The 13,575-nt window shown below is 50.8% G+C and overlaps 1 protein-coding gene across 4 annotated transcripts in view; it reads left to right on the top strand.

The window, feature by feature from the left end:
- The window catches only part of AGAP1 (ArfGAP with GTPase domain, ankyrin repeat and PH domain 1), a 576,216-nt gene that overhangs the window by 201,843 nt on the left and 360,798 nt on the right, over positions 1-13,575 (top strand). For 2 of the 4 annotated variants that reach the window (XM_040231820.1, XM_040231821.1), the window contains exons 1-2: positions 154-231; positions 956-967. In XM_040231820.1, the coding sequence (XP_040087754.1) occupies positions 958-967 (10 nt within the window). In that variant the 5' untranslated portion in view covers positions 154-231; positions 956-957. Of the gene's footprint in view, positions 1-143; positions 232-955; positions 968-13,575 lie in introns of those variants that run through there. The other 2 variants (XM_040231824.1, XM_040231822.1) reach the window with 2 other exon arrangements.

Below are 13,575 nucleotides of genomic sequence, written 5' to 3' on the forward strand. Positions count from 1 at the left end.
CTCGTCACGGGCGGGATTCCTCATGCTGGCTCCCGGCAGATGATGTTTCGGATTGCTGTCCATTCCAACCCTGTCTGTTTGCAGGTTGCTGAAACCGTGGTACACTGACCGCTCCTTAGTGACTGTCCATTTCTGTGTTGCAGGGCATTGTGGGTAACTTGGCCAGCGGCAAGTCGGCCCTGGTGCACCGCTATCTGACCGGCACGTATGTCCAGGAGGAGTCTCCCGAAGGTATGCTCTTTTGGCAGACAGTCTCCAGCTCAAGAGAGTTTAGTTGGCCGAGGTTTTCGTTAGCATATTCTAAATCGTGACTGTCCTATATCCCATATCAAGAAAAAGAATAAAATACGAAGCAGTAGAAATCCGTAGCTATGTTGCTTTTTCGGTAGTATTGTCAGCCAACCAGTTACGTTAACTTCATCTTGGCATTGGGAGCAATAGAGTCAAACCATGAATACTGTTAAATATGCCTCTTACCTGGTGGTTCTTTCCCTTCACATATGAGTCCAGTGTCAATGCCTTTAAATATTACTGCTTGGACATGTCTTCACTTTGGATGTTGAGTTTATAATGTAATTTGTATGGACTGTTCCATAGTCGCAGACCTGAGTACTTCAGATGACCACCACCATACGTTTGAGTATGTTTTCCCCTTTATATTGCATTCTAAACATGGAATAATCATTTTTGCATGAGAATAAGCTATTTCTTTTGCCATGAGGCTTTTACTTCTTCAGTTTAACATATCCACATTTTGTTTTTCGCTTTAAACAAAACAATGGTAGTAAGGCTAGGAAACCAGGTAGCTTCCATGTCCCCCCCAGATCCAGCTAGGGTGTACACACACGGTTTTCTAAATTATATTTTCTCTCCATGTAACCTGTTAAAAATCCAACTCTGAGACACTGAATTTCTGGTTCCTTCTTTTTCTTACTGGCTGTTCCATTCTTTGCAGATATGGATGCAGGTAACTATACATTTCCTTCATGGCAGCGCTTGTCTTGTTTGAAGAGCGAGGAGAGACCCAACTCTGTACTGTAGTCCTCCCTTGCCTCCTCGTTCTGTGTTACCCATCCTATTTTGTTCTCATCTTATCCTTTTTTGTGTTTTTTTTTTTTTTTTTAAGTTAAACATTTCACCCTGTTTTGTCCCTTAGATGTCTTCTTAGCAGTAGTTCTGAGTAGCTTCCCATGTTCCCTGTAACACCTGTTCTAGTATTTAACTCTCGTCGCTGGGCACCTTGTAATCGTTGCGAAGTGTGTGGAAGGTGGAATTCTCTGGCCACCTTTGTTTGGGGCTCTGCCGTGACTTTGCAGAATTCTCGGTGGACACGTGAGGGAAAAGCATGTTTTCATTATCCATATCAACATGATGATTTCAGGGAGATTAGAGGTGAAGGCTTGGATGTGGTAGTCAAGGGGGAAAGGCATGCCTAGCCACGGAGAAATGGATACAGATGCTGGACAGTGGCGTGCTTCAGAGAGGCGATAAAGGTGGCCCCCTCTCTCCTCTCCTGGACTCTGTACTCGGGGTGTGCTGGTGTACAGGTGCCTTGGCGTCTGAGTGTGGGTTTCAGGCGTGGTCACCTGGATTACACCCAAGAGTCTTTTAGAGATTGTTTTTCTTGGGTTTCTACTTGTTCCTCAGGGCAGGCTGTGTAGGTTGCTGACCCTACCTCCTCCAGTCAGGCTGCCTGTGGGCCCGGGATACCCTGGGTTTCACTCGGGGGTGGGGGCCCTAGCAGTGACATGGTCTGGGCCCCGGTTTCGCGGCCGCACGCCGGCCCCTCTCCTGCCCGACTTGACGGCTGGTGTGGCTGGTGGGCTCCCCAGGTCTCCCGCCCGTGGCCAGCTGCCCCTTCCCTGTCTGCCGTGCTGCTTGGTCGTTACTGTGAGTTTTGCTGGTTCCGGGTCTGCCACCACGTTTGGGCCTCGCTGTGCTTTCTGTGTGGTGGACCCTTAGATTCTGATAAACATGGAAGCCTTTCTCTTGCGTGTTTGTGCATCAAAAGTAAAACCATCCTCAGTGGGGGGACCCAGACACAACCTCTTAGTAGCCCCACTTTCTCCACTTTTCAGGCAGTAGTTTGTAACAATGTGAATTTCATGGTGTCATATGACTTTCAGAATACTTCTGCTGTGAAGGGGGAAGCCTCTCAGGTTCACTCTCGGGACGTCCTTTCTTCCACCTGTAGGGGGGACGCGTCTCACCCCTCAGCAGGGCCGGTGCCCAGGTGCTAACAGGTCAGGGGAAAGCGTGTCCGCGATCCTTGCTCTCACCTTCAGGGGCTGGCCCTGCCGCCTGGCCACCTGTCCTCTCATTGTTTGATTCCGGGTCAAGGGATCATTCTTGGCATTGCCAGCAGCCTGCAGGGGTGCCCACCACGGACATGCATCAGGGCCTCCGGGTCCTGGAAGAACCGTGAGCAGATGCCCCCTGGTGCCTGGAAGTCTTTAGCCCCCCATGAGGCCCTGTTTTCCAGGGCCCACCACCCCGGAACCGGGCGGGGTGGATGCATCTTTGCATCTCTTCTCCAGACCAGGGAACTGACATCCACGTGCTGGGGCAAGCCCCACGTGGTGGCAGGAGAGGCCCAGAATTTGTTATTTCTGAAAGGAAACGCGTGAGAAAAGCCTTGGCACCTAGAGAGTCCGTGCTCCTGGTCCGGGAACCTGTAATTGCCAAGTGTTTTCAATCCTTGCCAGATGCCCTAACATCCATCAATTACCCATGCTTGCTTCCTCGAGAAGCTTGACAGCAGTGAATGTTTTGGCGCTTTCGGGCACCGTGTCACCACCCAGGTTTATGGAGAATGTGGGAGTAGAGGGATCCTTTCCAGGGGGGCGCCGGAAGCCAGAGATGCCATCGCAGCTCAGCAGCATCTGCAGCAACTTTGGCACTGAAGGGTCAGGTCTGGGCATAGCTGCTGGTGTTATGTCGTGGGTGCTGGGCTGAAGGGTCTGGACTCTGGGTGAGCTGTAAGACCTTCCCATTTCCTTGCTATTATTATCGAAAGTGTGAAAGGGTTAGTCACTCAGTCATGTCCAACTCATTTGGGACCCCGTGGATGGCAGCCCTCTATCTCCTCTGTCCAAGGGATTCTCCAGGCAAGAATACTGGAGTGGGTAGCCTATCCCTTCTCCAAGGGATCTTCCAGACCCAGGGATTGAACCTGGGTCTCCTGCATTTCAGGAGGACTGCAGCACAGAGCCACCAGGGAAGCTTACCAATTTATCCCCCTTGCCTCTTATACAGCGACTGGAGTGACACACTGCCATCTCCACAGGACAGCAGCTTTCCTCGGGAGGCGTGTTGCTGCGGGCTCTGTCTGTGCACACAGCTCACTGGGGCTTCCCTGTGCGTCTCCTGTCTGCACAGCGCTGTCCTTTTGCTTTAATTAATATGTAAAAAACCTTTAGTCAACCCTGAACATTCATTGGAAGGGACTGATGCTTAACCTGCAGTTCCAATACTTGGTCACCGAATGCAAAGACTCATGGGGAAAGACCCTGATGCTGGGAAAGATTGAGGGCAGGAGAAGGGGGCAACAGAGGATGAGGTGGCTAGAAGGTGTCATTGACTCAGTGGACATGAGTTTGAGCAAGCTCCGGGAGATGGTGATGGACAGGAAATCCTGGCGTGCTGCAGTCAACAGGGTGGCAAAGGGTCGGACACGACTGAGCTACTGGACAACAGTCCTTCAGTGTCACTCTGACCTATGGTGGGGGGCTCTCTAGGTGCCTGAGAGGGAGAGGTGGTCAGGGCCTTCTGTTTTCACCTCCCCAGCCTTCTCCCGAGTGCAGGTTACGTCCGCTTTCAGAGGATGACGTCTGTCGTGCGTTCACTGTGTGATGTTTTGGTTGATACTTTATTCTTGTGGCAAAGATAGCTGACGCATCCACTTTAGATAATTTTAAAGATACAATTGGAAATGAGGGAATGGATTTAAATATTATGTGTGTTTTTATAATTAGTGAATTAGCAATGTACAGGGCTTCCCTGGTGGCTCAGACGGTAAAGTATCTGCCTGCAATGAAGGAGACCCAGGTCAGGAAGATTCCCCATGGAATAGGAAATAGCAGTCCACTCCAGTATTCTTGCTTGGAAAGTCCCATGGACAGAGGAGCCTGGCGGCTACAATCCATGGGTTCATAGGATCAGACACGACTAAGCGACTTGCACTTCCTGCAATGCAAAAGTAGGTAACTCAGCTGAGAACCTGTAAGTCCACGGAAGTGTTAATAATCCAAAGAGTAAAATTTGGGGGCATGCACATAACCTTTTTAATTGTGTGTGAGACAGCGTGTGTGTATCCGAGTCCTTAGGGCTGCCTTGACAAGTGACCACTGTTTGGGTGGCTTGAAACGAGAGCTGTGTTCTCAGGGCTCCAGAGGCCGAGAGTCCGGGAGCAAGGCCTTCAGAGGCTGGCTGTTGCCGGAGGGAACTCGGGAGAGTCTGGGTCCTGGTTACTGCCAGCCCCGGGCGGTCCTGGGCCTGCGGACACATCCGCAGTCTCTGCCTTTTCGTCCAGGGACACCTCCCCGTGTCTGATTCCCCATTTCCTTCATGCCATGAAGACCCCCGGCTCTGGATTTTGGCCCACAGGTACTGAGGGTTTGGAATGGATTACATTTTTAGGGAAAGTTAACCCACAGCAGTATGTGTATAGTACACCCTGGGCGTTGAAGCAGAGCTGTTGAAGTTGCCCCGTTACTTCTTCGTGAGACGAAGAACTTATAGCTGCCCCAGGCCTCACTGGCCGGGCCCACGCTGGTCTCCTGGAACGTCAGAAAGATGTGGTCGGTTTACATGTGCCCTTCACACCAGTGATGGAATTTCACAGCTGTCACTCACTTGCAATGGAAATTACTCCTCTGCTGTCCGTGCCCTGCTGATGGCTGCTAGTGAGGCCAGTGAAGGAGGATCTGGGCATGTAATTAGAGTTTCCAGCTCATGTGTTCATATGCTCGATGTCCACCGTGCACCCCCGCCTCCCGGCTGCAGACCCCACGTGTCTGCCGCTGTTTTTAACTCCCTTCAAGATAAGAAGAGAAAGGAAGGAAACTCAGGCAGCCCAGTATTATGTGGGGATTTGATGGAGAACATGGGCAGCCTGAGCCGCGTCCCCTTGCAGCTGGCAGACCGTGGTGTCCCCGAGGGCTGTGAGCTTCAGGCATCTCCCTCTGTGTTCCTCCCTCGTGTCTCCTGCCGTGGGCCACACAGAGGACCTGGGGCCCAGAAAGGCTGGTGCCCAGCAGCTGTCCTCCCGGTGGTGGGGGGCGGGGAAGGGGCCCATCAGCTCTGAGACGGATCAAACCGTCCAGCGGACGGAGTGGTAGATGTGAAGGGTGGTGGGCTGTGATGGTGCCGGGGGCAATGCCTCCATCCATCTCTGCTCTCAGGCCCCTCCAGCCCACACGTGTGGCAGCACCCACCACCACCCCAGAACAGGAAGCATGGACTTGGATCTAGGAGTTTCGGCTCCGCACCCTTCCTGTGAGGAGCAGAACAGACTAGGATGGTCGGAAGAGTGTAGGCAGAGAATGAAGGGTGGGTCTTCCCCCAGGGATGTGCTGGAGGTGGGGAGGGAAGCCCATGTCCTTCCCAAGTAGAAGGAGGAGAGGGACGTCTTCCGCATAAAGAGGAGGGGCTGAAAGGGCAGAAGAAACCTGAATGTCTCGCTGAAGTAAGGAAAGGTGTAGGACAAGATAACAGCTAGTCAAGGAAAACTTTACATAATGTGTGTCAGTCAAGCTGAGAAATCAGGCTTTCTGAACGTAAGTCATAGAATGTGGGATGTGCTTTAGTCCTGTGCCCCGGGGTGTGGGGAAGTATACCGGGTATGTCTCGACTCTTAAAAACCTTGCTGAAAGGAGGCTGCAGCTGTTTCTCTTGTTGGTACGGATGTATGGAGTTTGACAGACATAGCGGTTTCAGGGGAAAAAGGGAACTGACTTGCCTTCCTGGGAGAAGGACCTGTACCTGCCCAGCGCCCTCTTTACTGCCTTCGGGCCAAGTGGTGTGTGGTGGGGGAGGAGGGCTGAGTGGTTTCAGGGATGGAGCAGGACAGTGGCAGGAGGCCGGGGAGCTGATGACCCAGGAGCAGCAGCATCTTTCCCGGGAGCCCCAGAGCATCCAGGGACATGGCGGTCTCACGGCTGGGGTGCCCGGATGCCCGAGTGTCCCCAGGGACGGGGCTGCCCTCCTCCTTGAAGCCCTGAGCCTCCGTGCCAGGCCCGCGACTCACTTGCCTGTGGTTGAAGCCTGGGTTCCCAACCTGCCTCAGCCGCTTAAACTCTCGGTCCTCCTGGCCCGGGGTGAGCTAGCCAGCCGCCTGAATGTGGACTTGCTCCCTCTGCGCCGAGAGTCGTTTGCGGGGACTGGGAGGGTAAACACGTAGACGATTCTGCCTAGCGCTGGCGCAGGGCCGGCCGGGGCCCAGGGATGCGCAGCTGGTCCATACGGGTCCTGTTCCTTTGCTGCTGTGTCTTCTGCTCCAGGTACACAGCCTTCCTCCTCGACTCTCCTCACCGGTGTGACTTCAGGACCTCGTGTCTACCAGGAGCAAGAACGTGACGCCCCCGCTACCCACCCACCCACCCTCTGCTCCTGCCCCAGACCCTGTTCCTTGACCAGGCTCCCATAACAGTGAAGTTATTCCACCAGCTTTAAGCGCAGCTCAGTCAGGACAGCAGAGCTCTGTATGAGACGCCTGGGACCTACATTGTGGTCATCTGGAAACGAGAGAAAAGAAGAGAATTTAAAGTGGGCTGGGGACTTCCCTGGTGGTCCAGGGGCTAGGACTCCGTGCTCCCAATGCACTGCGGGTCCGGGTTTGACCGCCCCCTCCTCCAAGTCAGGCAGCTAGATCCCACGTACTATAACTGAGGGTTCACATACTGTAAGCAAAGACCCCTCCTGCTACAACCAAGACCCAGCAGAGCCAAATAAAAAAATAAATAAAAGTAGTAAAAAAACAATAGTGAGTTGACCACATCCCCAGTGGTGCGGGTTGAGCCTGAGTTCCGTGGGTTCTTTCTCGTCCCAGGGTGGGGTTGCTGTCTGGGCTGTGGGGGAGGTCAGGAGCTTTTCTGGTTGCAGGTGCCTCAGGGGCCCCAGGGCCCCCCAAGAGGGGTGAGGAGCGCACCCCATCTTCGCCTTCTCCTCCCTGGTGTGTCCAGCCCAACGGTGCCCCACGAGGGTGACCGGCCCTGGGCTTGCCACCGTGCCCCGCCGGTTCCTAGCTGGGATGTCAGGTGCTGGCCGTGGGCACCTCCTCTGGAAGCAGGGGTCTGCTGCGGCCAGGTCACCTCGAGCTGGACGTCTCTCTGTTAATCCCCGCGTCCCTGGAGGACCCCCTGGAATTGTTCCCCGACAGATGGCGCGTATCATCAGGGCAATAAAAGCCTTCTCAGGAGCCTGTGTATCTTAAATCACTTTTTAAAAAATGAACTGTTTAGAACGAATGTTTACTTAGTTTCTTAGAAACAAGCCATGTGGTAAATACCAGCCTTTATTTTCTGGGACATATGAAATGCATTTAAACTGTCAGCTCCAAAAATCCTTTCCAAAGCAAATAAACTTAAAAAAAATTTTTGTCAGCTACCACTGCTCAGCAGATGTTAGGCCTATTTCTGAAAGTGTTCTTGGGTGCTGCTTAATGTTCCAATGAACAAAATCTGTAAACGCTAATAAAATTTGAGGAGTTTTGAAATCTAGCCAGTTCAGTGTTTCCACATAATTTTACCATGTTACTTGCAACCAAGTGATTAAAAGTACATGATAATTTTTTAATGAGGAGTATCTGAGACCTTATGAAGAGCCTGCTGGTAGGTTGGCTTAGTAGGTAAAGCAGCAGTCAGTTCAGCCACCTTCTCTAATTATTGCAGATGCTAACTTGGTCTGTAACTGTAGACATATCATTGACCCTTGTCATCGTCCTGATCTGCGTAAACAGCATGCTAAATAACGTGTCCCCTTGCACGTAAGCCATATTGAGGATCAGATAATGTTGCCTTTACAGCAGGCGAAGAACGCTAAAGTTATCGCTAACACTTCAAAGAAATAAAGAGAAAGGTTCTGCTTCATTTTTAACAAGAAAAAAAAGGCCGTAAAATTAAGAGTAAGGAGATTATGTTTTTGGCATGAACAGAGTTGGCAGGACAAAATGTGTCTCTGAGTCGGTTGTTTGGAACTCTGAACACACCGTCCCGTATTGTTATAATTAATTCAGCGGGAAACCGGGGGCCTGCTGAGAGCTGGGCACGGCGCCTGCAGTTGGGGAGGAGGCGAGGCTTCAGGACGAATGGCTGTAGTTGCAGGTGGTCATTTACACGTGAGCAGCTGAGCACACTGGCTTCTCCCGGAAAGCATCCCCACACGCTCCGTCGTGTCGTTTGAGCCCCAGAGCCCCCCAGTAGTAGCCTGTGTGCTGGGGGACATGATTGTTGCTTCCGTGAGACACCTCCTGACTTCACAGATGACAAAACCACTTACTTCATAGGAAAAAGGAGACTGGGGTCTTGAAAGTTTTACCGTCGAAATGACAAATCATTTTCTCTAGGGAAATGTTAAGCCCCAAGATGGTTTCTTTCTTTTTTTTTTTTTTTTTTGAGCTTTAAGTGATGGTTTAGTCACTAAGTCATGTCCAGCTTGTGCAACCCCATAGCCTGTAGCCCACCAGGCTTCTCTGTCCATGAGATTCTCCAGGCAAGGAGACTGGAGCGGGTTGCCATTTCCTCCTCCAGGGGACCTTCCTGGCCCAGGGATCGAACCTGGTCTCCTGCATTAAAGGTGGGTTCTATACCGACTGAGCTACCAGTTAGAGCGTGACTTAACTGCACGTTAGACCACAGTTGTTGGGTCTGTCCGAGCTGACACCCCTCCTGCCCACCAGCGTGTTCGTCCTAAGACACACCGGCTGGACGCCCTCCGCTGAGTCCTGACACTGTTTCCAGGGGAATAAGACGGTTCCTGAGAGTGTTCCAGCTCCACCCCCAGAAATGGGAGGTGACATTCCCAACGCTCAGGGCCTTGTCCCCAGTAGGAACCTCGAGGGCAGACGGCTATCCTGCAGCGGTCACCCCCAGCCCGTGCAGAGGAAGGACTGGGTGCATTTCTCTTTTTTCGCAGTCTGCACAAACGTATATTTACAAAACAACCATGTTACATATACACAGGCTTTTGACACACAATAGTTTAAACTATTATGTCTTTTTACTCCTAGAAGGTAAAAAATTATTAATAAACTAATCCTTTTTGCTGTTTTTATACAAAGTGACAGGTCATGTACTTTTTTCAAGTTTTAAAGTCTTGCTAAGTGCAAACCCTGGATTGCTGTCTCGTTTTAAGGCAAGAATGGGACCATCGCAGAGCAGTCTCTCTCTCGGGGGAGCAAGCCTGGAGGGGGAGGTGCCGGCTGCTTCCCAGGCTGCTGACCTTGGTCGGGGGTCATTGTTGCATTTCTAAAAGCTTGTAAGAATAAACAAAAACAAAACACCCCATGCAAACAAGGCTACTGCCTGCAAGGCCTGGATTATTGACTGTCCAGTAGCCACTCCCAGAGACAGTTTGCAACCCCTGCCCTGCGGTGTGTCCACAATTCAAGGCGTGACCTGCAGAGGACTCTGGGTTTCTCCATGGGATCCCACCTCACAGCCACCAGCCCTTTTAGTTTTCTCAAAACAAACACCTGAGTTGCATGCAGATGACTGTGTGAACCGACAGTTCTATGTTTATTTTTAAATAAACGTATTCAAAAATATAGTTCACATGACACACAAAAATTTTTTTAATAAGTTCTTTACCAGGAAACACTAGTTTAGAGTGGTCACGTCTGAGGGACAGAGAGCCCGTCTGGTCAGCTTCTGGTGGGTGCAGGCCAGCCCACCCCACGCCCACATCCACCTTGCTGAGGCGCCTGCTCCTGGACAAGTCTTGGGCCCTGGCCGGTGGGGCCTGGCCTCGTTTTTTAAAGCCACTAGGTGAGCAGCTGGGCTCTCTGTCCTGCAGCCTCAGTCCTTTGTGTAATTTATCCTTTTTGATGCTTAAAATAAATGTGCAGGGCACTAAAAATAAATAACCTTAAGTACGCTTTTGCCCAAGGAAACAGATGTGCACCACTAAATATATTCCATTTACCACCAGACTATTTCAGAGAAAGGAGTCGATGCTGGAATGTTCGCCTACAGCCCCGGTGGTGAGCACTGGGTGTCCAGCCAACAGCCTCCCTCTTCGGTCATCCCTTGTTTTATTGACGCTTCTCAGATGCCCCCTTTAAAAAAAAAAAAAAATTGAAGTTCTGCAGCTACCTTGCATCGAACGAGTTGTTGGCTGTTTTTTCCAGCAGCATTTGTTCCCTTCATGTCTCACATTTTGATAGTTCTTGCAGGATTTCAGACTCTTTTCAAGCAAAAAGGTTGTGGCTGGCTGAAGCCTCAGGTGATTTGGTCAGCCTTTTTTTTAGCAGAGGTTTAAAATTAAGGTACATATGTTGGTTTTTTAGACATGCGGTTGAACGCTTAGAAGACTATGACGGTATAGTAAGGACGTAAGTTACATGCCCTGGGAACCTTCCAGGTTCTTGTGACTCACTTTATTGTGATATTTTATGGTGGTGGTCTGGAGCTGAACCCACAATCGCTCCGATGAGCACCTGAATATTAGATTCTATTACTATATGGAGGTGCCCATCATTTTTGAGAAATGGCTGTTTTCTCCTTCAGAGGGCTGATGCAAAGCCAGACGCCCCCCTGCGTCATCTGCTCAGGGGGTCCCCAGTGTGTTCTGGGGGACACGGACTGTGTCGGTTCCTGGTGTCCGGTCCCCTCCCGTGCCCCACCCAGCCCCCTCTCCTCATCCCTTTCCTTTTTCTCCTACTGCCCTCGACAGAAATCCTGGGGGCTGGTGGTCCAGTGGCTGACTCCACGCTTCCAGTTCAAGGGGTGTGGGTTCCATCCCTGGTCGGGGAGCTAAGATCCCACATACCGTGCAGTGTGGCCAAGAAAATATAGATTAAAAAAAAAAAAGTCCTGTCCTGTTCACTCTGTTCCCGGCATCACTCGCTGACGTGGAAGTCCCCAGCTAAGGTTAGGAACACACCGTGTGTGTGTTAATTGCTCAGTCCGACTTTTTGTGGTCTGTAGCCCGCCAGGCTTCTCTGTCAACCTCCACTCTCGGGACAGTGGAGTGTGTGTCTGTCCTGAGAGCAGAGCTTGATGGTTCAGCTGCCAGATCCAGGGGCCTCAGTGAGACCCCTGATCACCCCAAGTCTCCTGAGGTTTGGGCCATGCAGGCTGCCTGTCCATTGGAGCAGCCGCAGTTACTGGGAGAAGCACCCAGTTCCAGGGATGATGGTGTATGAACTTTGCGGGTAGGGGGCGGGTTCTAGCTTTCCAAAACAGTTTTGCAGGAGAGTCCCAGGGTATGGAGCCAGGGTAGCCTGAGTGTATCTGGGGCTCCAAGCCCAAGGGAACAGGCTACAGGCCCAGGCGTCGGCATCACACCTAGAGCGTGAGCTGAGGACGGCAAGGTCCAGGCTTGTCTATGCAGCGACTGTCCCCTTTCCACTGTAGAGCGCTTGGACACCGTCACGAGAAAGGATGCTTCAGGCTCTGGGACCTGCCTGCCTTCTGGGATTAGTGATGCTGCAGGGCGTGGTTTACTCTGCAGTATCTGAGATTCTGCAGCTGTGATTAGACATGTTTTGTTGTGATCATGCTATCTTACAGCGGTTTTAGTGGGGTACTTTTGCAGGTGGTTATTTTGTCATCGTTTAGTTGCTAGTTTGGCTGACTGTGCGACCCCATGGACTGTAGCCCGCCAGGCTCCTCTGTCCATGGAATTCTGCAGGCAAGAATACTGGAGCGGGTTGCCATGCCCTCCTCCAGGGAGTCTTCTTGACCCAGGGATGGAACCCGAGTCTCCTGCGTTGGCAGGCGGATTCTTTACCATTGAGCCAGCAGGAAAGGCCCCCACCTTTTTTTACCACAGAGGAAAAGCAAATAAAACTTAATGAAGGTGGATCTGGGTCTGCCCTTAGTTGATGATGATCAGCCAGCCTACACCTTCCCCGGGCATCCATATTTATTGTTGTCTTGAAAAGGTGGTATTTGGAGGGGAGAGCTCTTAGCGGGTTTCACATGTTAAGCTGCCAATTTACATTTTCCTCAAAGCTCTTGAAGTTAAGATATAAGGAAGTTCAGTATGACTATTGAGCAACAAACCACTTCCTCAAACATTAATTTTAGATTTCTTTTTGAGCAGCAGTACCATTTTTACAAAATGCTTTCAGTAGCCCTCTGATACCTTGTGCTGTTCCATTAATAAAACTCGTACAAGTTCTAGTTTATAAATCTGACTCGCTGCTTATCAAGGATGCCAGTGAAGCTGTTTTTATGAACACAAAATAGGGCTTTAGGGTCTCCTGTTTCCATTTTACATCTGCCTTTCCATCCAGTTAATTTTTGCTTGTATTTACTTGATGTCAGGAAAACCTGAAGTACACAAGTGAGACTTTAAACATATTCACTTCAGCTGCCATTTCAAGGTTACCCTTCCGTGAAGTAGATCCAGAAGTGTTGAAGCAGTAGGAACAGTGAGGTTCTTGAAATTCCAGGTTGAATTAATAAAAATCAGCCACTCATTCCCTAGAGGTGTTCAGGCAGGTCCCCATGGACCATGGTGCTCACTAAATGCACGGTGACATCCCCAGGAGTCAGCTGGTTAACTGATTGTTGTTGCTTAACTGACTTGCTTCACACAAAACACTGTCACCGCACATGTACCCAGCTTGTCCCTCCCAAGAAGATGGGACATGTCCCAAAGCAGGTTGCTGGTTTTTAGAAGGCCGAGGTGATGGTGCAACCCTCCCAACACCCCAGCAGCGGGCTCTGTCTTTGCGGAGAGGTTACCTGATGCAGCCAGAGCCCCTATCTTGGTCTGTGGCTTAGTGTGTAACACACTTGCCAGGGCAAATTGGTTGTTGCTGTCATAGTTTCAGAACCAGTTGTACATCTCTTGAAAAATACTACACTGGCCACTTTCCAACCCCCTACAGAGGCTCTGGAGAATGTTCCTGGGGGTGCACCTTGAACCCCGCTGCAGGATAAGAGTCTTGACTGGCATGACAACTGTTCCGAGGCTCCATCCTTAGAGAGTCCCTGTCGTTTTCTCCTGGAATATCGCGTGCTCTTTCGATCTGCAGGTTCGTCTCTTCCCGCATTTCAGGACAGTTCCTCCGTACTTCACCCGAGTTCTCTAGTTGGGCATTTGTTGTCAGGGGCAGCATTTCTCCTTTCCTTAGTTTCGTTTGTCTTCCTGTCAGTTAACTTCTGTCTTTTCGTCTCCTTGACGGAGTTTATTTCCTGCCATTCCTCCTGGTCAGAATTTCAGCTTGGAGCAGTGTTTTCTTCTCTCCCTTACTTTTCCACATTTTATTCATTTGTTCCAAAATGCCAGTTGTGGTCCTCCGTTCTAGAGGCTTCCATCTCTTCTGACGCTGTTTCAGATTCTTCTCCTGGAGCTTTCATCTCGTTAAATGCCTGTTAATAAGTGGCATCAGGGAGGGAAGCGACT

Source organism: Oryx dammah, unplaced genomic scaffold (assembly GCF_014754425.2).
Source record: "Oryx dammah isolate SB20612 unplaced genomic scaffold, SCBI_Odam_1.1 HiC_scaffold_28, whole genome shotgun sequence".
NCBI classification, from domain to species: Eukaryota; Metazoa; Chordata; class Mammalia; order Artiodactyla; family Bovidae; genus Oryx; species Oryx dammah.